Source organism: Mustelus asterias, chromosome 24 (genome assembly GCF_964213995.1).
Source record: "Mustelus asterias chromosome 24, sMusAst1.hap1.1, whole genome shotgun sequence".
NCBI classification, from domain to species: Eukaryota; Metazoa; Chordata; class Chondrichthyes; order Carcharhiniformes; family Triakidae; genus Mustelus; species Mustelus asterias.
The window spans coordinates 33,297,956-33,324,470 of record NC_135824.1 but is presented as its reverse complement, the minus strand read 5'-3'; the positions used below and the strand labels follow the sequence as shown (position 1 = coordinate 33,324,470).

Sequence of the window (26,515 nt, the reverse complement as noted above, 5' to 3'; positions counted from 1 at the left end):
ATGTATGGGGTTATGGGGATAGGGTCTGGGTGGGATTGTGGTCGGTGCAGACTCGATGGGTTGAATGGCCTCCTTCTGCACTGTAGGATTCTGTGATTTCACAGAAATCTGACTTGGGATAAGACAATTGTGTTTCATTTTCTTACTGTAGCTTTTCATTTGTTCGGTTCTGCTAAAGTACACACCTAATGACATTTACTTGTTGCAATCTAACCTTTTAGCGTGGAATTGTAGCATTGGAGAAGTTAATTTTTAAAAGATCATGTTTGATGTGTGTTTCAACAATTGCTAGGGATGAAGCTCTTCAGCCAAGACTCATTCAACTTGCAGGACCACCCCGCCCCCCCCCCCCCCCCCTACACACACAAATTGAGACCTCCATTCCAGTGCTTGCAAACATAGAAATATTTAACTCAAATAGCTGGCAGACAATTTGAGGACCAAAATTGAATCTTTTTTTAAAGTGGCAATGTTAAAAGTAGCCAGTCCAACATTTTTCTGCCTATCAAACTCGAGGAAATTGTATAACTGACACAAAATGTATGAACAAGCCAATCTTGCTAGATTTACCTGGCTATTGAGTATCAATGTGAACACACTAAATTTTAATGGATGCTGGATTCACTTACAGGAGTTGGACCCTCTCTAGTGTAATAACCCAAAAGTATAACAGCATGCAGTGAAGCAAGCACAAGTTTTACTCTTTAACCATATTACTTCATCGGAAAGTTGGCAAAGTGCATTATATAGCTGCAACACCATAAAGCAGATCTAATCATATCACAGAGGCCAAGCTTGATTGGTTAGTTCAGGCACAGGAACCCTGAGACAGCATTTGAGCCACCAACTTAGCCAACTGTAACTTTATGTAACATATTCAAGAGAGTGAGCTATTTTGAACTTTTTTGGCTGGTTTACGAGGGAAAATAGGCATCCAAAGTAACAAGTTGGTTGAACTAAAGAGTATTCTTTGTTTAAGAGTTTATCTTTTTATCCCCTTCGCCTTATAGCTACCTCCAACGCTGCCCCGGTCAATCATCATTCCAAGATTCTCCTAATGTTGCTCACACTTAGTCCAAAACAGCTCCTTTAACTGCCAGCCTGCTTTAGTATCATGCAGGAGGAATACAATTATTATGGATTGTGGCAATGGAAGAGTCAGCAATGATGGCACTGAATGTGGTTTCTAAAGGAATCATTTTTGATTTGTCATCTTCCATCCAGAAGCACAAGGGAAGCAAATACATGGAATACCACCACCTGCAAGTTCCCCTCCAAGCCAGTCACCATCCTGACTTGGAAATATATCGCCGTTCCTTCGCAGTCGCTGGGTCAAAATCCTGGAATTCCCTCCCTAACGGCATTGTGGGTCAACCCACAGAACATGGACTGCAGCGATTCAAGAAGGCAGCTCACCACCACCTTCTCAAAGGCAACTAGGGATGGGCAATAAATACTGGCCAACCCCAGCGACGCCCACGTCCCATGAATGAATAAAGAAAATTACACTTCAAAATGCGGCTTCAGCTTGCTGGTCTCGGTGGACATTATCCATTTTACATTTTTTACTCCAATATTCCCTTCTGGTGCACTGCATCAGCTATGGACAGTACAGAACAATGTGTTCCGTGGCGTATTTGACTACACAGTGCCTACCTCCCTCAATAACATCCACTTCAATATTGAACGCGATATATAATCAACTCCTTTCTGAAGGATGTATGCAATGCTAACCTGTATTTACTGACAATTCGATTCACACATTCACAACATAACTGGGGAATACTATTTCTCGCAATCCTAAATCTCAAGCTTGTTAATGCGAATTCTGTGTTTACAGTGGAATTTTTAAAAAACCTACTTTTGTCCATGTCATCGCTTCCTCTCAGCAGTTCAATGACTTGGATTACATTTCCCTTCAACTTTCGTTCCTCCAATGAAAGGAACCTCAATGTTTTGAGTCTTTTATTTTAGCTTGGACAAAATAAAAAGTATTTTTATTTAAAATGAAAAGCCCTGGTCTCAAGTTGGTCATTCTATTCGGAACCCTTCCTGAAAGTCAGATGTCGAACATTGTACACAAAATTCCAAATATGTCCTCAAGATTGCTCTATCTGAGGACAGCAACTTCTGATGTGTAGTGTCTGGGAGCTGGGTTTGATTCTTTCTTGTGACAACAACTCGATCAAGTTTTTGATGAATGGTTGAGAAAAAAAGAACCTGTTGATGCCCTTGCGATATCCTAAAACATTTGATACTTTTGAAGTATAATTTCTGTTATGTAGGGAAACAGTCAATTGGCAGAAAATGTCCTACAACAACAATGTAGGAAAATGACAAGTTAATTTGTTTTTGATAATGTTGTTGAGGGAGGAATGTTGGCCTAGTAACTCAATCTCTAATGATCTTTTATGTCCACTGAACAGGTCGATGGGGTCTAAGTTTAAAGTCTCATCTGACAATGCAGCACTTCTGTCGTGTTACTTTGAACTATCAGCCTAGATTTAGGGTGGCATGGTGGCACAGTGGTTAGCACTGCTGCCTCTCAGCACCAGGGAGAGGAGTTCGATTCCGGCCTTGGGTGATTCTCTGCGTGGAATTTGCACTTTCTGCCCGTGTCTGCGTGGGTTTTCTCTGGGTGCTCCAGTTTCCTCCTACAATCCAAAGATGTGTGGGTTAGGTTGACTGGCCATGCTAAATTGCCCCTTAGTGTCAGGGGTATTAGCAGGGTAAATACGTGGTGTTACAGGGATAGGGCTTGGTCAGTGCAGGTTCGATGGGTCGAATGGTCTCCTTCTGCACTGTAGAGATTCTATGATTCTATGATCATATACTCAAGACCTTTTACGTTACAGGCAAACAGTGCTACAAGCCGATTACGCACAATTTCCTTCTCCACCTTAACAGCAGTGGGTGGAAATTTGTTGTTTTCCATTCCAGTGTACATGAGATTGCATTAGCATTATTCTAGGATTCTTCCTTCAATCTGCTTCATTGGTCCAGACATTTTTGAATGCCAATTAACTGAAACAGTCAACTTGCAGGTTGTGGTGATCTGGGGTTGTGGTGCATGGGGTCACATGTATTAGCATACAATGAAAAGTATTGTTTCTTGCATGCTATATAGACAGAGCATACCGTTCATAGAACAAAGAACAAGAAGATTACAGCACAGGAACAGGCCCTTCGGCCCTCCAAGCCTGCACCGACCATGCTGCCCGACTTAACTAAAACCCCCTACCCTTCCGGGGACCATATCCCTCTATTCCCATCCTATTCATGTACTTGTCAAGACGCCCCTTAAATGTCACTACCGTATCCATTTCCACTACTTCCCCCGGCAACGAGTTCCAGGCACCCACTACTCTCTGTGTAAAAAATCTACCTCGTACATCTCCTTTAAACCTTGCCCCTCGCACCTTAAACCTATGTCCCCTAGAAATTGACTCTTCCACCCTGGGAAAAAGCTGCTGACTATCCACTCTGTCCATGCCTCTCAATCTTGTAGACTTCTATCAGGTCTCCCCTCAACCTCAGTCGCTCCAGTGTGAACAAATCAAGTTTCTCCAATCTCTCCTCATACCTAATGCCCTCCATACCTGGCAACATCCTGGTAAATCTTTTCTGGACCCTCTCCAAAGCCTCCTCATCCTTCTGGTAGTGTGGCGACCAGAATTGAACACTATATTCCAAGTGCGGCCTAACTAAGGTTCTATAAAGCTGCAACATGACTTGCCAATTTTTAAACTCAATACCCTGGCCGATGAAAGCAAGCATGCTGTATGCCTTCTTGACTACTTCTCCACCTGCATTGCCACTTTCAGTGACCTGTGTACCTGTACACCCAGAACCCTCCTAAGGGTTCTGCCATTTACTGTATATTTCCTATCTGTATTAGACCTTCCAAAATGCATTGCCTCACATTTGTCCGGATTAAACTCCATCTGCCATCTCTCCGCCCAAGTCTCCAACTGATCTATATCCTGCTGTATTCTCTGATGGTCCTCATCGCTATCCGCAAATCCACCAACCTTTGTGTCATCCGCAAACTTACTAATCAATCCAGTTACATTTTCCTCCAAATCATTTATATATATTACAAACAGTAAAGGTCTCAGCACTGATCCCTGAGGAACACCACTTGTCACAGCCCTCCATTCAGAAACGAGAAAGAAACGAGAATGTAGTGTTCCAGTCATAGCTAGGGTGTAGAGAAAGATCAACTTAATGAGAGATAGGTCCATTCAAAAGTCTGACAGCAGCAGGGAAGAAGCTGTTCTCGAGTCGGTTGGTACCTGACCTCAGACTTTTGTGTCTTTTTCCTGACGGAAGGTGGAAGAGAGAACGTCCGGGGTGCATGGGGTCCTTAATTATGCTGGCTGCTTTGCCGAGGCAGCAGGAAGTGTAGACAGAGTCAATGGATGGGAGGCTGGTTTGCGTGATGGATTGGGCGACATTCACAACCTTTTGTAGTTTCTTGCAATCTTGGGTAGAGCAGGAGCCATAACAAGCTGTGATACAACCAGAAAAAATTCTTTCCATGGTGCATCTGTTGGTGAGAGTCGTAGCGGACATGCCAAATTTCCTTCGTCTTCTGAGAAAGTAGAGGTGTTGGTGGGCTTTCTTAACTATAGTGTCAGCATAGAGGGACCAGGACAGGTTGTGGTGATCTGGACACCTAAATACTTGAAGCTCTCAACCCTTTCTACTTCATCCCCGTTGATGTAGACAAGGGCATGTTCTCCTCTACCCTTCATGAAGTCGAAGACAATTTCCTTCGTTTTGTTGACATTGAGGGAGAGATTATTGTTGCCGCACCAGTTCACCAGATTCTCTATCTCATTCCTGTACTCTGTATCGTCATTGTTTGAGATCCGACCCACTATGGTGGTGTCGTCAGCAAACTTGAAAATCGGATTGGAGGGGAATTTGGCCACACAGTCATAGGTGTATAAGGAGTATAGTTGGGGGTTGAGAACACAGTCTTGAGGGGCACTGGTGTTGAGGATGATCGTGGATGAGGTTTTGTTGCCTATCCTTACTGATTGTGGTCTGTGGGTTAGGAAGTTCAGGATTCAGTCACAGAGGGAAGTGCCGAGTACCAGGCCACGGAGTTTGGAGATGAGTTTTGTGGGAATAATGGTGTTGAAGGCTGAGCTGTAGTCAATAAATAGGAATCTGACATAGGTGTCTTTGTTATCTAGGCGTTCCAGGGTTAGAACAGAGAACAAAGAACAATACAGAACAGGAACAGGCCCTTCGGCCCTCCAAGCCCGTGCCGCTCCCTGGTCCAAACTAGACCATTCTTTTGTATCCCTCCATTCCCACTCCGTTCATGTGGCTATCTCGATAAGTCTTAAACGTTCCCAGTGTGTCCACCTCCACCACCTTGCCTGGCAGCGCATTCCAGGCCCCCACCACCCTCTGTGTAAAATATGTCCTTCTGATATCTGTGTTAAACCTCCCCCCCTTCACCTTGAACCTATGACCCCTCGTGAACGTCACCACCGACCTGGGGAAAAGCTTCCCACCATTCACCCTATCTATGCCTTTCATAATTTTATACACCTCTATTAAGTCTCCCCTCATCCTCCGTCTTTCCAGGGAGGAACCCCAGTTTACCCAATCTCTCCTCATAACTAAGCCCCTCCATACCAGGCAACATCCTGCTAAACCTCCTCTGTACTCTCTCCAAAGCCTCCACGTCCTTCTGGTAGTGTGGCGACCAGAACTGGATGTGGAGATGCCGGCGTTGGGCTGGGGTAAACACAGTAAGACAGTAAGAAGTTTAACAACACCAGGTTAAAGTCCAACAGGTTTATTTGGTAGCAAAAGCCACACAAGCTTTCGGAGCTCTAAGCCCCTTCTTCAAGAAGGGGCTTAGAGCTCCGAAAGCTTGTGTGGCTTTTGCTACCAAATAAACCTGTTGGACTTTAACCTGGTGTTGTTAAACTTCTTACCAGAACTGGACACAGTATTCCAAATGCGGCCGAACCAATGTTCTATACATCTGCAACATCAGACCCCAACTTTTATACTCTATGCCCCGTCCTATAAAGGCAAGCATGCCATATGCCTTCTTCACCACCTTCTCCACCTGTGACGTCACCTTCAAGGATCTGTGGACTTGCACACCCAGGTCCCTCTGCGTACCTACACCCTTTATGGTTCTGCCATTTATCGTATAGCTCCTCCCTACATTATTTCTACCAAAATGCATCACTTCGCATTTATCAGGATTGAACTCCATCTGCCATTTCTTTGCCCAAATTTCCAGCCTATCTATATCCTTCTGTAGCTTCTGACAATGCTCCTCACTATCTGCAAGTCCTGCCAATTTTGTGTCGTCCGCAAACTTACTGATCACCCCAGTTACACCTTCTTCCAGATCGTTTATATAAATCACGAACAGCAGAGGTCCCAATACAGAGCCCTGCGGAACACCACTAGTCACAGGCCTCCAGCCGGAAAAAGACCCTTCCACTACCTCTGTCTTGTGTGACCAAGCCAGTTCTCCACCCATCTAGCCACCTCCCCCTTTATCCCATGAGATCCAACCTTTTGCACCAGCCTACCATGAGGGACTTTGTCAAACGCTTTACTAAAGTCCATATAGACGACATCCACGCCCTTCCCTCGTCAACCATTCTAGTCACTTCTTCAAACAACTCCACCAGGTTAGTGAGGCATGACCTCCCTCTCACAAAACCATGCTGACTATCGTTAATGAGTTTATTCCTTTCTAAATGCGCATACATCCTATCTCTAAGAATCTTCTCCAACAACTTCCCCACCACGGACGTCAAGCTCACCGGCCTATAATTACCCGGGTTATCTTTCCTACCCTTCTTATATAACGGGACCACATTAGCTATCCTCCAATCCTCTGGGACCTCACCTGTGTCCAGTGACGAGACAAAGATTTGCGTCAGAGGCCCAGCGATTTCATCTCTCGTCTCCCTGAGCAGCCTTGGATAGATTCCATCAGGCCCTGGGGATTTGTCAGTCTTTATATTCTCTAACAAACCTAACACTTCCTCCCTTGTAATGGAGATTTTCTCCAACGGTTCAACACTCTCCTCCGAGACACTCCCAGTCAACACATCCCTCTCCTTTGTGAATACCGACACAAAGTATTCATTTAGGATCTCCCCTACTTCTTTGGGCTCTAAGCATAATTCCCCACTTTTGTCCCTGAGAGGTCCGATTTTTTCCCTGACAACCCTTTTGTTCCTAACGTATGAATAAAATGCCTTGGGATTCTCCTTAATCCTGTCTGCCAAGGACATTTCGTGACCGCTTTTTGCCCTTCTAATTCCCCATTTGAGTTCTTTCCTACTTTCTTTGTACTCCTCCAGAGCTCCCTCCGTTTTTAGCTGCCTGGACCTAACATATGCCTCTCTTTTCTTTTTGACCAGTCCCTCAATTTCCCTGGTTATCCACGGTTCTCGAATCCTACCCTTCCTATCCTTTTTTACAGGCACATGCCTGTCCTGCAGCCCTAACAACTGTTCCTTAAAAGACTCCCACATGCCAGATGTGGATTTACCCTCAAACAGCCTCTCCCAATCAAGAGCTGCCAATTTCTGCCTAATCCCACTAAAGTTAGCCTTCCCCCAATCCAACACCTTACCCTTGGGACACCACTCATCCTTTTCCATCATTATCCTAAAGCTAACAGAATTGTGGTCACTATTTGCCACATGTTCCCCTACCGAAACTTTGAAGACCTGACCGGGCTCATTCCCCAGTACTAGGTCCAGTATGGCCCCCTCTCTAGTCAGGCTATCTACATATTGTTCCAAAGAACCCTCCTGTACGCATTTTACAAATTCCTCCCCATTCAGAGTCCCAGCTCTCAGCGATTTCCAGTCTATACCAGGGAAATTGAAGTCTCCCACTACAACAACCCTATTTTTCCTGCACCTATCCAGTATCTCCTGACATATCCATTCTTCCACTTCCCTTGGGCTGTTGGGGGGCCTGTAGTATACCCCCAACATAGTGACTGCGCCCTTCCTGTTTCTAAGCTCCACCCAGAGTGACTCGTTACATGACCCCTCTGAATTGTCCTCCCTCTGCACCGCTGTAATATGCTCTCCAACTAATACTGCTACTCCCCCACCTCTTTGGCCCCTCCTCTGTCTCGCCTAAAACACTTGTACCCCGGAATATTCAGCTGCCAGTCCTCTCCCTCTTTCAACCAAGTCTCTGTCACCGCAACCACATCCAAATTCCTCGTGAGCATTAAGGCCCTAAGTTCGTCTGTCTTACCTGCTACGCTCCTTGCATTGAAGTATAAGCACTCCAGACCTCCAGGCCCAGTGAGGTCATCCCCCCCCAGAGTGCTCTTCTTCTTTGCCAGACTTGTCCCAGCCCCAAGCTCGTCCCCAGCCTCTACACTTGTAGACCTAATATTTTGATCCCCACCCCCCTGCCATACTAGTTTAAACCCCCCCGAACTGCACTAACAAAAATCCCAGCCAGGATATTCGTGTCCTTCCAACTTGGTTGTGACCCGTCCTTCTTGTACAGGTGCCATCCTCTCCTGAAAACTTCCCATTGATCTAGGAAAATGAAGCCCTCCCTCCTGGACCAGTCCTTTAGCCAAGCATTCAATTGTACTAACTCCCTATTCTTAGCCACACTGGCACGAGGCATTGGGAGCAGCCCAGAGATGGCCACCCTGGAGGCCCTACTTTTTAGTCTATTTCCCAACTCCCTGAATTGCTCTCGTAGGATCCCCCTGCTCTTCCTATCTACGTCATTTGCACCAATGTGTACAATGACATCCGTTTCTTTATCTTCCCCTTTTAAGATGCCTCCTATCCGCTTGGAGACATCCATTACCCCAGCACCAGGTAGGCAGACTACCATCCTGGAGTCCCGTTCGCTCCCACAGAATCGCCTGTCCGTGCCTCTAACCAACGCATCCCTGTGAGTGCATTATGATGCATTATGAGTGCATTATGATGAGTGGTTTATGATGATTACCGGCAGTATTCTCACTCAGACCATTTCGAACAGTTGAAACAGGAGGAGATTTGAGTTAGAGCCTTCCCAAACCCCCCACTCAAAACCCCAACTCAACACCTAATCACTGCCCTGTGCCCAAATTCCATTATATTTTCTTTTCTATCGCCAACTCAGTTTTGGATCCAGCTAACTAATTTGCCATTAACTTCATGAACTTTAGCCTTCTTTGTCTCTCAAAAGAATTCTGTCAGCGCCTGCTGAAAATCCAATTAAATTTATAGAGCGTCCAGCCCTTGTCCTCTCGTTTGCTTATTACTTCCAAGAACTGCACAAAGCAGGTGACACGTGATCCATTACAGCTAAATCCTCTTGACTGCTCCTTCTAGTTTCGGTGTTCTTTAAATTGATATCAACAGCGTAACTTTGAAAGTGGCAGTTGCACAGTAAATTATTATTCGTATGAGTTAAGAAATATCAAAACTTCCGTAATTACCTTAATAATAAAATCTGCACCCAGTGGACCCTGCATCTTCAGAACTTCTTTATCAGAGCTTTTCTGAAACTCGACTGTTGTATTCTCAATGACAGATATTCCTGACGCATTTAGCATGTGATCTCCTTTATGCCCTTGTAAGGTTTTTGATTCGATATCTGAAATAAAATTGATTCAGAGAATTATACATTCGAGACTTTCCAACATGTTTGACATCTTAAATATGGAAATGTTATTACACAGATTCATTCACAGCTACATCTTTCTAAATATGTTCATGGAGAAATGTTGGGAGAAATCACATGACTCAAAATTCACAAATCTCAAGCACACTATGTGGAATGCTGGGTTACTCATCATAGCTTTGGTTTTCTTTATTTTTTGCAAGTTAAACATAGAAAATAGAAGCAGGAGTAGGCCATTCGGCCCCTCGAGCCTACTCCGCCATTCAATAAGATCATGGTTGATCCTCTATCTCGTCGCCATACTCCCCATTGCCCTTGATGCCTTTAGAGCCTAGAAATATATTTCCTTCAATAAATATATTTAGTGACTTGGCCTTCTGTGGTAGAGAATTCCACAGGTTCACCACCCTCTTGAGTGGAAAAGTTTCTCCTCATCTCAGTCCTAAATACTTGCCCTGTATCCTGAAACTGTGACCCCTTTTAGAAACCCCCTCCCCCCCTCCTCCAGGAAACGACAACCTTGCATCCAGTCTGTCCAGTCCTGTCAGAATTTTATACATTTCAATAAGATCCCCTTTAATTCTTCTAAACTCTAGTGAATACAGGTTTATTCGATCCAACCTCTCCTCCTACCACAATCCTGCCATCCCAGGGATCAGTCTGGTGAATCAGTTCAGTGCTCACATATAATTAAAACACCACTTCAAAAGGGGCGAATCGTCCAAGCACAATGAAACTAGAAACTAGAAGCAGGATTAGGCCATTTGGCCTTTGGAGCCTGCTCCGCCATTCATCTTGATCATGGCTGGTCAGCGAATTTGGAGAAATTCACCCCATGGCTCTTACATTTTGATTAATTGCGTGGAACAATGCGTTCTGAACATCATTCTTTTTAACCACTCAAAACATTGAGATTGTGAATACAAGGTACAACACATGTCAGGGAGCACTAGCTCAGAAAGGAAGCATGCAGGGATAGACTGGGTGTAAGTTCTTGGATGTAGATAACATACTTTAAGGAACATAGTCTGCAGCCATATATTCTATAACCAGATTTGCTCGTGTTAATTTCTTCAAATAGAAATATACTAACCAGAAGTAAAGTTCTTTAGAGTCACATGACCAGATCACTTCAACTATTACAGACCTATAGTGTTTCTTGTTCTGTCTTTAACACAAGTTATGCTTTTGAATCTTTGTAGGGTATTTCAGATAGCTGCTTTGTGGACAGATTTGAGGGTAGCCCTGCATGTTTTAGCCCAAGAGGCAGCAAATGTACAAAGAGGCTTTGACCTATCTATTGAGAAAGAGAAAAATATTTATTACCTCAATCTCCAAATATATGTTAAGTGATGGGTTAATCCAAAGATTTTACTTCATGGAAAACTTATATTTTAGATTGTTGTTCAATTTCCTCTGAGTCTCCATGAGGAAAAAAGCAAAGCTTTTCCTTCAAGGGATTAGCCGGTCTAGAAAGACTAAGAGGAGTAAATTCTCCAAGTTCGCTCCTCGAGGTTAATTTTAACCTAACTTGCTGAATGAGAAACTGATGGGATCGGTTTGCTCCCCCCATTTTACACCCCTTCACGCCATCCACATTTTAATTTCCAAAACTTAAATAGACAGCTCGTTTAAACCTATATTTTTCCTGCTGGGATAAAATTAAAATTAAAATCCACACCCAGTTTGAGATCATAGAATCCCTACAGTGCAGAAGGAGGCCATTTGGCCCATCAAGTTTGCACCGACCTCAATCCTACCCAGGCCCTATTCCAGTAACCCCTCATATTTACCCTGCTAATCCACCTGACACTAGGGTCAATTTAGCATGGCCAAATAAACCTAACCTGCACATCTTTGGACTGTGGGAGGAAACCGGAGAACCCAGAGGAAACCCATGCAAACATGGGGAAAAAGTGCAAACTCCACACAGACAGTGACCCGAGGATGGAATTGAACCCGGGTCCCTGGCGCTGTGAGGCAGCAGTGCTAATCACTGTGCCACCCCTACAATTCATATTACAGTCGCTGCGATCAGGGTTCAAACCTGCGCAGGGAAACCCCATTGGATTTCAAGTCCAACATCTTAACCACTCGACCATCGTAGCAAAATCTGAACAATTTAAGATTTCATTAATATTTTGGGCAACTTAAAAAGAGCAAAATCTCACGTCATTTAACTCTCGCTGTATCTCAATTTAAGAAACAAAAGATTGTGCGTAAAACTTCGATTTCTTGAAACAAGTGACTAAATCAAATTATTTTGTTTGGATAAAACAATGAATGGAGTTTAAGAGCCACGCTTGCCCATTCACAACTTGTATTCAAATGGCACCTTTACTGTCATAAAATGTTACAAGTTGCTTTGGTAAAGCAAAGTTTGACATCAAACCCTGTGAGGAGATGGTTGTCATGATGTGGAGATGCCGGCGTTGGACTGGGGTAAACACAGTAAGAGTTTTAACAACACCAGGTTAAAATCCAACAGGTTTATTTGGTAGCAAATGCCATTAGCTTTTGGAGCGCTGCCCCTTCGTCAGATTTCCACTCCATCTGACGATGGGGCAGCGCTCCGAAAGCTAATGGCATTTGCTACCAAATAAACCTGTTGGACTTTAACCTGGTGTTGTTAAAACTCTTACTAAGGAGATGGTTGGCCAGATGGCCAAACGCTGGGTCAATGAGGCTTTAAGGAACATCTTAAAGGAGGAAAGAGGTAGAAATATGGGTAGGTTTTGTAGTGGAAATTCCAGAGCTTGGGGTTTTGGCAGCTGTAGACACAGTCTTCAATGGTAAATAACGGTATAATAAATGGAACTTTTTTATGTGCCTCATACACGCAATTGAAAACTACAATATAAACATTTCCTATGGAATTTGTAATATGAAAATGTCTGGTTAGCTGTCAGCCTTCCCCATCATGCCTGTAGGTGATGTTTTGAATAGGCAATCTCATTTTAACTTGATCAGTGAGCTGCCACAGATCCTGTCATGTCCGGTGCAGCTCGAGAGTAAGCTGATCAAAGCTCCCTTCTATAGGAGCAGCCTTTTTGGTTGGAAGTAAATTACTTTTGCACTTTATTGATCTCTGTTCGTCAAGTTCTGCGTTCCACTCAGATGAAGCGGCCATAGGTTCCTAGGGACTGCACAATTGATTTTAACTGAGGGGTTGATTTTAATTGCCTGTGCCTTGTGTAAATGGGTTGGTAGCAAGCTGAATGTTAAGTCTGGCTCTCATCATTAGTTTCCACTGGCACTCCAACTTCTGCCATGTTTAGCCCGGCCCTGAGAACAGCAGCCAGAACACCTGCCTGTTTAGGGCAGGATGCCACTTTTAATATGCAAGTTGGGGGTTGAAGCAGGAATTTTTATTCTGCTACTGTGCCCCATGCTTATCCAGGCGCCAATGTAATTTCTGCTCACAGACCCAGTCAGACGCCAATGTAAATAGAAAAATAGAATCTGATTATCATTTGACCGTGAACAATGCCACATGCAATTGTGTATCAAAAATCTCTTTAATTCAGTTTGCCAGAACAGTGCAAGAAATTTGGAATCACACAAACCCCCCCCCCCCCCCCCGGATTGAAAGGACTGATAAAAGTCTGTTTTGAAAAAAAAAAGATCCCTCACTTTGCAGCTTCAAGGTTTCTGTTAACAGCCTGACTTTCTAGATGACACTGGGGAATTTGGAACCTGTCGGGTTTTCCCAACTGACAATCCTGTTAAATAACAATTGACAAGCCGAAATTGCAACAACGTGAACTCTCAAAGATCCAAGCACGACAACATTTAAAATTAAACCAAAATCAGTGGGATACTTCACACCCCCAATAGCTTACACTTATCACCCTCACGCGCGCATTTAAACTGTTTATGAAGTTTCACAGTCGAGGTTTTTCCAGATGTAAGGAGTGCTGCTAGGGAAAATCTGCTAAGTTGGCCCTCTGATAGAACGTGCGGTCAACAGGAAATTTTAGTGTTCATGTATGGGATCTGTCAATGCACCAGAATTAGGTAGTTGCAAAATTCAAAGTTCAATTATTCCTGAAACAAAAACAAGTTTTCCTCTGGTAACTGAGCGGATAAAGGAGTGGCAGGCAATATCTTCTCTGCTTCATCTCACAAAGGGTGGCACAGTGGTTAGCGCTGCTGCCTCGCAGGGCCAGGGACCCGGGTTCAATTCCGGCCTCGACTGACTATCTGTGTGGAGTTTGAACATTCTCCCCGTGTCTGCGTGGGTTTCCTCCGGATGCTCCAGTTTCCTCACACAGCCCAAAGATGTGCTGGTTAGGTGGATTGGCCATGCAAAATTGCCCCTTAGTGTCAGGGGGATTAGCAGGATAAATACATGGGGTTACGAAAATAGGGCCGAGGTGGGATCGTGGTCGGTGCAGACTCGATGACCTGTTTCCTCCCACACTCCAAAGATGTACGGGTCAGATGGATTGGCCATGCTAAATTGACCCTAGTGTCAGGGGGGTTAGCAGGGTAAATATGTGGGGTTACGAGAATAGGGCCTGGGTTGCATCGTGGTCAGTGCAAACTCGGTGGGCCGAATGGCCTCCTTTTCTTAGGGATTCTATGGTTTTAATTCTTAGTGTGAGCGGAAATTGAAGGGAAAGCATGAATATGGGTTCATTCTTTATTTTTATTTATCAGTGTCACAAGTAGGCTTACATTAACACTGCAACAAAATCACTGTGAAAATCCCCTAGTCGCCACACTCTGGTGCCTGTTCAGGTACACTGAGGGAGAATTTAGCATAGCCAATGCACCAAACCAGCACGTCTTTCAGACTGTGGGAGGAAACCAGAGCACCCGGAGGAAACCCATGCAGACACGGGGAGAACATGCAGACTCCGCAGAGACAGTGACCCAAGCCGGGAATCGATCCGGGGTCCCTGGCGCTGTGAGGCAGCAGTGCTAACCACTGTGCCACCCGAGAGGCTGGTAGGGGATAGAGGGTTGTTGCCATGGCTCCCAGAGCACAGCCCTGGCATATGCTTGTTCTGGGAAGTTTCCCCATAACCTGTCATATTTTTGGCAAGGATGGAGCATGTGATTCAGCCTGATGAATCTGCACAAGGTTGGACTTTGATCTTGGTGACCCTGCCACCACTCTCTAAAGCCTGCTGAGGTCCTGCACTACCTCCTGCTGTGTATTTCTGTCAATGTCAATGCCCAGCCTGAGCTAATGGTGACTTGCTTTGATGCTGCTGAAGCCGGTTTGATCTCAATTTCCGATCCCCGTTTGAAATGTGATCCGTGGGCCGAGCTGATGAAATGATTTGCTCCCTGCATTTTTTCCAGGGCTCAGAACGAGAGCGGCAACTGCCTGTTTTCATTCACAAGACTATTTCTCTCTTCCAGCTCCTTCCAACTTGTGGATTTAAAGTTCAGCACACTTAGCTTTCCAGCTGAATCCGGAAACTTCATTATGATTGGTGGGGAGTTAGCTTCTAAACTCCCCTCCCCCCTAGCACGCCTGTTTCCTGAGTAATCAATTCCTTTAACATGAGCTCTACCTTATGGGAGCAATTTTTAAAAAATCATCATTCCTGCAATTTCAGCCCTGCAGTTCAAAGCATCTGACTAGTTTTGCCGTTCTTAGCTCTTGAATGAGTTAATATTCAATAAGCACATTTGTATTAATTGGTTATCTTTGGATCCTAATGATAACCTTGCTTGCTTTGTGATATATTAGTCCATTATGAACTACTGGACACACAATATCCAAGGCTGCACATCTCCAGTAATTCAAGATAATTGCAATTATATTGGCAAATTTAGGCCATTGAACTTTAGGACTGTCATTTGTCATAGTGACACAAAGCTTCATAAAGAGTCAATCCTGGGAATGAATCCCAGAAAAACTTTTGGCAAAAGAGAATATTTAATTTATTCGGACAGAGGGAAAGTGAATGCCCTTCTTTATGACTGGCCTACTGTAGATTGAGATAATATATTAACCCATTCTCGAATGTTTTGCTTTCAGTTGTATACAAAGACTATGGGTGGAATTCTCCAGCCCTTCCCGCTGGCGGGATCTTCTGGTCCCACCAAAGTCAACCCCCGCCACAGTGGCATGGGCGAAAAATATAAATTGCCCTCAACAGGACTGGAAGATCCTGCCGTGGGCCAATGGCGAACCGCCTCCATTGTGGGAAAACCCACCTGGGGGCGTTGGGGCTGGAGAATTCCACCCTATTTTTCACCATTGAAAATATTGTCACAAATCCTTTTGAAAACAACCTTTAATGATTAAACAACTACAGTGTGAAATTGGAGCTGATAGTCGCTGTTCCCAAAACTGTGATCAATGCTCTAGAGAGGTGGTCTATTGTTTTGTTAATCATCAGTCACAATAACGTGAAGGCTAAATGTACCATTGAAATCCACCAAGCTAATCCTACTGAAATCAATCGGACGTATCAATTTCATATGCACTCATTTTCTTAGAATTGGAAAATAATTTTGTTCTTTTCCTTTTTATAGCGTCATATCCCTCGATACCCATCTTACCCATGTAAATGTCTAAATGCTTTTCAAAAGACAAAATTGTACCCATCTCTACTACTACCTCTGGCAGCTTGTTCCATACACTCACTACCCTCTGTGTGAAAAAATTGCCCCTCTGGACCCTTTGTATCTCTCCCCTCTCACCTTAAACCTATGCCTTCTAGTTTTAGACTCCTCTACCTTGGGAAAAGATATTGACTATCTAGCTGATCTGTGCCCCTCATTATTTTATAGGCCTCTATAGATCACCCCCCAAGTCTCCTACGCCCCAGGGAAAAAAGTCCCAGTCTATCCAGCCTCTCCTTATAACTCAAACCATCAAGTCCCGGTAGCATCTTAGTAAATCTTTTCTGCACTCTTTCCAGTTTAATAATATCCTTTCTATAATAGGGTGACCAGAACTGTACACAGTATTCCAAATGTGGCCTTACCAATGTCTTGTACAACTTCAACAAGACGTCCCAACTCCTGTATTCAATGTTCTGACCAATGAAACCAAGCATGCTGAATGCCTTCTTCACCACTCTGTCCACCTGTGACTCCACTTTCAAGGAGCTATGAACCTGTACCCCTAGCTACTTTTCAATTTTCTTCCTTCACCTTTCTTCCCTCTCCTTCCAGTAAGTTAAGAATTGTTCTGTCTCAGGCAAAGCTGCTATTCAAAAATGAGGTGTGCAGATGTTAGATACAGTGTCTGTGGCAATGTGCGCACCCGAAGGCAGACCTCATTCCTGTCTTGTGTACTGAAGGAGGGAGGTTCAATAATGAACCATAGGAAAGCTTTTGTGAGAGACCTGCCTGAGAAAATCACTTCTCTTTCACGGGAGGTAGGGCAGGTGAAATGTTCCCAGAGATACAAACTACATGACTTGATTTGATTCATTATTGTCACATGTATTAGTATACAGTGAAAAGTATTGTTTCTTGTGCGTTATACAGACAGAGCGTACCGTTCATAGAGAAGGAAATGAGAGAGTGCAGAATGTAGTGTTACCGCCATAGCTAGGATGTAGAGAAAGATCAACTTAATGTGAGGTAGGTCCATTCAAAAGTCTGATGGCATCAGGGGAGAAGCTGTTCTTGAGTTGGTGGTACGTGACCTCATACTTTTGTATCTTTTTTCCTGACGGAAGGTGGAGGAAGAGAGTTTGTCTAGGGTGCGTGGAGTCCTTAATTATGCTGGCTGCTTTTCCAAAGCAGCGGGAAGTACAGATGGAGTCAATGGGTGGGAGGCTGGTTTGAGTGGTGGACTGGGCTTCATTCACAACTCTTTGTGGTTTCTTGTGGACAGAGCAGGAGTCATACCAAGCTGTGATACAACCAGAAGGAATGCTTTCAATGGTGCATCTGTAAAAGTTGGTGAGAGTCGTAGCGGATATGCCAAATTTCCTTAGTCTTCTAAAAGTCGAGGCGTTGGTGGGCTTTCTCAACTATAGCGCTGGCATCGAGCAACCAGTACAGGTTGTTGGTGATCTGGACACCTAAAAAATTGAACCTCTCGACCAGTTTTACTTTGTCCCCGTTGATGTAGACAGGGCCATGTCCTCCACTACGCTTCCTGAAGTCAATGACTATTTCCTTCGTTTTGTTGACATTGAGGGAGAGATTATTGTCATCGCACCAGTTCACCAGATTCTCTATCTCATCCCTGTACTCTGTCTCATTATTGTTTGACTTCTGACCCACAATGGTGGTGTCATCAGCAAACTTGAAAATCGAGTTGGAGGGGTATTTGTGCCTTGTGGGGCACCGGTGTTGAGGATGATCGTGGAGGAGGTGTTGTTGCCTAACCTCACTGAGTTAGGAAATTCAGGATCCAGTCACAGAGGGAGGAGTCGAGCCACAGAGTTTGGAGATGTGTTTTGTAGGAATAATGGTGTTGAAAGCTGAGCTGTAGTCAATAAATAGGAGTCTGAGATAGGTGTCTTTGTTATCTAGATGTTCCAGGGTTGAGTGCAGGTTCAGGGAGATGGCGTCTGCTGTGGACCTGTTGCGGCAGTAGGTGAACTGTAGTGGATCCAGGTAGTCCGGGAGGCCGGAACTGATTCGTGCCATGGCTAACCTTTCAAAGCACTTCATAATGATGGATGTCAGAGCCACTGGACGATAGTCATTAAGGCACGCTGCCTGGCCTTTCTTTGGTATCGGGATGATGGTCGTCTTCTTGGAGCAGATTGGGACCTCAGATTGTTGTAAAGAGAGGATGAAGATGTCTATAAATACCCCTGCCGCGCAGGATCTGACTGCTTGTTTGGGTACCCCATCTGGGCCAGTCGCTTTCCACAGGTTGGCCTTCGAGAAAGCTGCTTTGACATCTGCAGTGTGACCTCAGACAACCTCAAAGTTGCAAATGCCAGAGTTTGGGCTGACTTGGCAAACCGAATGCAGGTATCATGAAAGCTGTGAAAACTCGTGGGAAAATTCTTTATCAGGCAAACTTCAGGGTATTTCTAGTTAACCTGCAAAACTCAGCTAACTGCCTGTTTCTCATGCTTTTATCTGCTTTTCACAGCTTGTCTGCCAACCAGACATTACCACTGCCGAGATTAACATTTTTCACAAGATCTATAGATTCACAAAATTCTACAGTGCTGAAGGAGGCCATTCGGCCCAATCGAGTCTGCACTGACTCTATGACAGAGCATCTTACCCAGGTCCTGTCCCCATAACGCCTCGTATTTACTCCACTAATCCCCCTACACATACTGGGACACTGTGAGGACTCATGATACTCAACTTTCATTAGTCACATAACTGTTTTAACGCTATAACGTATTTTTTGGGTTGGGCTAGTTCTGTAAAGTTGATTGTGGTTTAGGGCTATCATTATAATTTTATAAATCATAGAATCCCTACAGTGCAGAAGAGGCCCTTCAGCCCATTGGGTCTGCACCGACTCTCTAACAGAGTATCTTGCCCAGGCCCTCTCCCCCACCCTATCCCTGTAACCCCACACATTTCCCAGGGTTAATCCAACTAACCTAAACATCTTGGGACACTAAAGGGGCAATTTAACATGGCCAACCCACCTAACTTGCACATCTTATGGGAGGAAACGGGAGCACCCGGAGGAAACCCACACAGACACGAGGAGAATGTGCAAACTCCACACGGACAGTGACCCAAGCCGGGAATCGAACCCGGGTCCCTGATGGTGTGAGGCAGCAATGCTAACCACTGTGCCACCGTGCCGCCCCAACTATGTGCTTGGTTTCTCGCATTGGACAAGGAGAGAATGCAATACTGAATTACAAAAATGCCAAACACAAGTTAGTGAGGAAGATGAGGAAAAAAAGGCAAGAGACAAAGAGAATACAGGCAAAGAGTAGGAGGAAATAGTTAGAGGGCATAGGTTTAAGGTGAGAGGGGAGAGATACAAAAGTGTCCAGAGGGGCAATATTTTCACACAGAGGGTGGTGAGTGTCTGGAACAAACTGCCAGAGGTAGTAGTAGAGGCGGGTACAATGTTGTCTTTTAAAAGGCATTTAAATAGTTACATGGATAAGATGGGTATAGAGGGATATGGGCCAAATGCGGGCAATTGGGATTAGCTTAAGGGTTTTTAAAAAAGGGCGGCATGGACAAGTTGGGCCGAAGGGCCTGTTTCCATGCTGTAAACCTCTATGACTCTATGAAATGGAAACATAGAGCATTGAGTTTTAAATAAAAATATCACTGAGAAATGAAACTTGGATTTGAATCAATATTATAATATTATATAATTATTTTAGTAATTAGTGTAATTATGTTAACACAGTATATTGTCAGTTTTAAAATTTATTTTCATTCGTACATGGGATATGGGCGTCGCTGGCTAGACCAGCATTTATTGCCCTTGAGCAGTGCAATTAATGACTGCCACAATTTTACAGGCAAATTAAAGTGAAGCAAATACGTTTCTGTGCAAACAATAAAAGACCTCTATTAGAATACAATTTACCCGAGGTTTTCTTCAGGGACACCAATAATTGGAGGGCATTTCAATTTGCAAAAGCAAAAAAACTGTTGAAATTGCAACTTTAACAATAATTCTGTGTGTGAACATGTCCCTTCAGATGCTGGAAGTACGAAGCAGTATAATAGTAGATACACACCGGATCTAATTACACTGGGAACTTGGAATCAGCAAGGAACGTAGTGGTTTTCATATTTTCCCCATGATACAAACCCCAAAACAGTGTAACTCTGTTATAATAACTGGCACTGCTAGCTCAGCCTGGCCACATGATCATAAAGGCACCATATTTACAGATACAAACATGTTCTTAAAAAGATTGCTTCCATACTTCTTTTACACGATTGCCAAATAAAGTGGCCAAATTTAGGGAGTTACACGAAACCAGATGATCATATTATAGTATTTACAAACACACACATACACGCCAGCAAGAATGTACAATAGCTGATCAGTATGTTCTTCTAAAACACACTTACATATTCTGTCAGAGCTTTCAAACAAAAAAATTAGTACAAATGTAAACCAAGATCATTGATGTACAGTTCACATTTGTAGAATTTGATCACTAAAGTACGCATGTTGTAAACATTATTCGATTTCACAGAAATACCACTTTTTTTTAAAGAAGGCCTGACTACATTGCCGTTATAAAGCAATGTAACCTCTAATTCCAAACATTTCTCGAAAAGAAATGTGCAAAAGCCTAAGAATGAAAACAGCAGAACCTAAACCATGCAACCAATAATATTTTACGATTTTTTTTCAGCTGCAGGAAGCAAATGCAGGAAAATGGGATTAGCGCGCCTTCAGTGGTAGATATTGTTGGTGCAGACTCGATGGGCCAAAGGGCCTTTTCTGCACTGCATGACTCCAAAGTCAGACCCCAGAAACTACGAGAAGGGATCAAAATCTACCAATAAAAAGCAAACAAAATGACCAAACATAAATGTCACTTTTTTCAAATACCCAAGACTGAAAATATTTTGAAACATAAAAATATTTTAGTTTTAGTCCATTTAATATTGTCACAAGTAGGCTTACATTAACACTGCAATGAAGTTACTGTGAATATCCCCTAGTCACCACTCTCCAGTAACTGTTCGGGTACACTGAGGGAGAATTTAGCATGGCCAATGCATCTAACCAGCACGTCTTTCGGATTGTGGGAGGAAACGGAGCACCCACGCAGACACGGGGAGAACGTGAAGACTCCGCACAGACAGTGACCCAAACCGGGAATCGAACCTGGGTCCCTGGCACTGTGAGGCAGCAGTGCTAATCACTGTGCTCCCGTGGCCCCCAATTTATATACTTTAAAATGACATGAATATACCTGTGTGTCTTTCATTAGGTTGCAAGAGGTGGCAAGCTTCAATTTGGTTATTTGATCATTTGTAAATGACCAGAGTTTACAGAAAGGTAGCAGGGTTGCATTGGTGTTGAGTTATCCAAGTCATTAACAGATATAGTGACCAGTTTAATTGGGTAGCATCAGTGCATTCTCCTGACAGCCACATGTTGAATCAGTTGCTGCCCTCAACATAGAGCAGACCTACTGTTTTGTGTTGAGGGAAGCAAGTGTTTTTTCATTGCTTTTTCATGTTTCCAGAACAATTTGCAATCATTCCTTTCTCTGATTCGCTTATCAATATATTTCACTCATTTTCCTTTCTCCATCATTTTCAATGCTGATAATCCTTCAAAATGTGAACCTGTTTTTGTTCATTTCAGATGCTGACAGACCTGCGGTTTATCGATGTTACTGTTTTACATAAAGATCTGTTTGTACAGTTACAGTGAACCCGATGGGTTTTCCGACAATCGTTTCACGGCCACCAGTAGATTCTTAATTCCATAATTTTTAATTGAATTCAAATTCCACCATCTGCTGTGGCCGGATTCAAACCTGGGTCCCCCAGAACATTAGCTGAGTTTCTGGATTAATAGTCTAGCGATAATACCACGAGGCTATCGCCTTCCCCTAATTCAACTGCACCACAGTGTCATTAAGTATCTCTTTATACTTGCTCGAGTGAAACCACAATTAAGACCCTTCTGCATATAATTGGACACAATTGATATACAATTAACATTATGCATTTGGTTTTCCTTTTGCCCTCCAGGATCTCCTCAAATCCTGGCCTCTTGAGAAAACTCAGATTGCTTTGCTTCACCACTGGCAATTGTGCCTTCATCTGAAGCAGCGGAATCTCCTCTCTAAACCTTTCCATCTGTCTTTCCTTCTTCAGTGTGGGCAACACGGTGGCACAATGGTTAGCACTGCTGGCTCACAGCGCTAAAGACCCAGGTTTGATTGGAGTTTGCACGTTCTCCACATTCTGCGTGGGTTTCCTCCGGGTGCTCCGCTTTCCTCCCACAGCCCAAAGATGCGCACATTTGGTGGATTGGACATGCTAAATTACCCCTTAGTGTCCCAATATGTGTAGGTTAGGGGGATTAGTGGGGTAAATATTTGAGGTCATGGGAGTTGGGCCTGGGTGGGATGCTCTTTTAGAGAGTCGGGCTGACTCGATGGGCCGAATGGCCTCTTTCTGCACCGTAGGGATTCCATGGTTTTATGAAGTTGCTGCATAAAATCTGCATCTTTGATCAAATCCTAACAACTCTCTGCTGTTTGGTTTCTGGCAATGTTCTTCCGAATCACCTGAGGATGTTTACTGACATTATGGGCCCGATTTTACCATTTTGATTCTAAATGCTGAATCTGAGAGTGTTTCAGATCCGACTTTTAGACCCGTTCTCAGATGCCCCCATACGCACTCTGCCTGAAAAAAAACAGCAATTCTGCCCTGCCACTTTGCTCCCGGGCTGGATAATGCCTCCCCCTAGCCCCCACAGACACTGCCCTACCCCCACAACATAACAGACCCCCTTATCCTCACAAACCCCCAGCTATCCAGACCGATTACAACCCCCTGCCCCCCTTCCCCCCCACCAATTGCACACAGAGTGGCAGCAGACCCCCCCTTCCCACACCCCACTGATCACACGCAGAGTGGCAGTGGACACCCCCCCGCCCGAGAGCCATCCTACCCACCTCCCTCCTTCTCCTCACCAGACAGCCATCTGACCTACCTCCCCCCCGCCCCACCAGAGCGATCTGACCCGCCTCCCTCCTTCCCCCCACCAGAGAGCGATCTGACCCACCTCCTTCCTCCCCCACCAGGGAGCTATCCTATCCGCCTCCCTCCCCCCCACCAGAGATCCATCTGACCCACCTCCCTACCCCCACCAGAGAACCATCTGACCTACCTGCCTCCCTCCCTCCCCCACCAGAGAGCGATCTGATCCACCTCCCTCCCCCCACCAAAGAACCATCTGACCTGCTCTCTCTCCCCCCACCAGAGAGCGATCTGACCCACCTCCCTGCCCCCCTGAGAGAGTGATCTGACCCACCTCCTTCCCCCACCCACCAGACAGTCATCCTACCTGCCTCCCTCCTTCCCCCACCAGAGAGCCATCTGACCCGCCTCCCACCCATCTGACCCGCCTCCCACCCATCCATCAGAGAGCCATCCTACCCGCCTCCCTCCTTCCCCCCACCAGAGAACGATCTGACCCGCTTCCCTCCCCCCCGCACCAGAGAACTATCAGACCCGCCTCCCTCCCTCCTCCCCCACCAGAGATCCATCTGACCTGCCTCCCCACCCCCCTCCAACCAGAGAGCGATCTGACCCACCTCCCTCCCCCTCCTCCTCCCCACCAGAGAGTCATCCTACCCGCCTCCCTCCTTCCCCCCACCAGAGAGCCATTTGACCCGCTCCCTTCCACCCCCCCCCCGCCCCAGCCACCGATCTGAGTCAGAGAGCCGCCAGTAGATTTGAACTTAGCTCCTCAGAAGCTGGAGCGCCCAAATTGGATCTTTGCGGACCATGTCTGTTTCACGCCGAATCTGGACGGGTAAGATTGGGCATGCAGCCCATTACGTCAATTTAAATGCATGCAAATGCATTTAAATTGACGTCACGGTCCAGATGGACGCGGTCCAGATGGCCACCATTTTCGGTGATTGGCAAAGGGGGAATGGGCGCGGATTGCGCTACTTGCCTCGTGCCCGACTTTACTAAGTTTTCGAGCCTGAAAACGGGTGCAACCTGATGGTAAAATCGGGCCCCGAGTGCAAATTCTTGTTGCATTCATTGGAGTTGTGCATCTTTATTTAACTTTCACATTGCAGGACCCACTCCATGCACCAACATAAATATTTGATTAATGTGCAACATATCATGGGAGATTCCCACCATTGTCAGACTGTGCCAATTTTCCAGGTGCCATCATCACACTTCCTCTTGAACATCCTCACTCATGAGTAATATTGTAAAATTCACACCACTGTAACTCTAATCCACGGTGTAAAATGCTCAGTCCAATCTGTTTTCAATTAACTTACAACCACAAACTCCAATATACTAGGCTCAAAATGAGGTTTCCCACATAATAAAAAAAAAATCAAGTTACATATTTTGCATGCAAACTGCCCGTGTGCATTACCTTTCCATTGCTACCAATATCTTTATTAATGTTTTTCTTCAGAGGCCCTGTTTCAGAAACCCAGGACGAAAGTTGGACCCTGTATCTAAATCATATGCACATTCCATTTCGAAACAAAGAAAAGACTTGTGTTTAGACCACAGTTTTCATGACCACTGAACATCCCAAAGTACTTAACAGCCAATGAAGTAATGTTGAAATAGTTGCTTTAACATGGGAAATGGGGTCGGCAATTTGTGCACAGCAAGCTTCCACAAACAGCAATGTGATAATGAGCAGATAATCTGTTTTTGTGGTGTTGATTGGGCCACAATTAGCTGGGACAGAGCGGGTAAGGCCCCTGCTCTCCTCTGAAATAATGATGTGGAGATGCCGGCGTTGGACTGGGGTGGGCACAGTAAGAAGTCTCACAATTCCAGGTTAAAGTCCAACAGGTTCATTTGGAATCGTGAGCTTTCGGAGTGCTGCTTCTTCATTAGGTGAGTGTCCACTCACCTGATGAAAGAGTAGTGCTCCGAAAACTCGCAATTCCAAATGAACCTCTTGCACTTTAACCTGGTGTTGTGAGACTTCTTACTTCGAAATAATGCCATTGGATCATTTTACATCCATCTGGTTTACTGCCTCACCCAAAGGAAACCATGTCCAATAGTGCAGCACCGTGCCGGTGTCAGTTTTATTCTTGTGCTCAAGTTCTGGGGTGGGACTTGAACCCACAACCTTAAGGCAAGAACACCATTAACTGAGGTACGGCTGACAAACACACCTGACAAGTTGTCTATGCTCCTAATCATGTAACACCGGATATGAAATGCATGTTTCAAATATCACATACTTAATGGAACACCAAACCCGTAATTCAGTAATGTGCCAATGAGAAAATAGCAAGAGGAGGAATAAAACTGACCAAACATGAAATCCAGACATTTCAAACCAGAGTCACCAAACGGCTACCAATAAAAGACAGGACAGCAGTCAATTAAATTGCTCCAACTACCTTTGAAAATTGTTTCTAACATCTACACATACAATTTAGAACATAACAAGAACATAACATAGGGGCGGCACAGTGGTTAGCACTGCTGCCTCACAGCGCCAGGGACCCGGGTTCGATTCCCAGCTTGGGTCACTGTCTATGTGGAGTCGTCACATTCTCCTTGTGTCTGCGTGGGTTTCCTCCGAGTGCTCCGGTTTCCTCCCACAGTCTAAAGATGTGCAGGTTAGGTTGATTGGCCATGCTAAATTGACCCTTAGTGTCAGGGGGACTAGCTAGGGTAAATGCAGGGGGTTGTGGGGGTGGGTGGGATTGTGGTCAATGCACACTCGATGGGTCGAATGGCCTCTTTCTGCACTGTAGGATTCTATGATTTATGATCTCTGAAGTGTTCATCCGGCAGTAAGAATCTTCAGTTGCAAGCAAAAAAATAACTAAGTTCACAAGGTAAATCAAAGAAAAAAGGTTGAATAAAGAAACTTCATTACACCAACACTCAGGCCACACCCTGGGCCACACAAGCTCCCTACAATCCCTATCTACATTGTATTTATTCCAGGTCAGCTGATCATCACATCATTGTTACATTGTCTACCTGGTCAGCTGACCCTCACAGCATTGGTTACACTATAACAAGACACAAAGAAATTTGCTAAAAACAACATGCCCACTGTGTGTGGCCTCTGAATCCCCTTGTTGCGATTCCTCTGTTGTGGAGGAATCCCTGGAAAGGAATTTGGCCATAATAAGGAAGTAAGGTGAAAAAAGTTACTTTCCTCACAACGAAAGTATAAACAAAATCAAAAAGGGTTCTTTTATTTTAAATGTGAAATACAGTTCACACTCCATAGCTATGGGCCTCTGCATGAAGGAAC

At 44.7% G+C, this 26,515-nt stretch overlaps 1 protein-coding gene and 1 non-coding gene across 2 annotated transcripts in view; both read right to left on the bottom strand.

Moving 5' to 3' along the window:
• The window catches only part of adamtsl3 (ADAMTS-like 3), a 605,457-nt gene that overhangs the window by 193,370 nt on the left and 385,572 nt on the right, over positions 1–26,515 (bottom strand). Inside the window, exon 9 of the mRNA XM_078241545.1 lies at positions 9,470–9,627. Within this exon, the coding sequence (XP_078097671.1) occupies positions 9,470–9,627 (158 nt within the window). The remainder of the gene's footprint in view (positions 1–9,469; positions 9,628–26,515) is intronic.
• On the bottom strand, positions 11,681–11,762 carry trnas-uga (transfer RNA serine (anticodon UGA)). The gene has a single exon. It is a non-coding gene; the product is annotated as a tRNA-Ser (tRNA).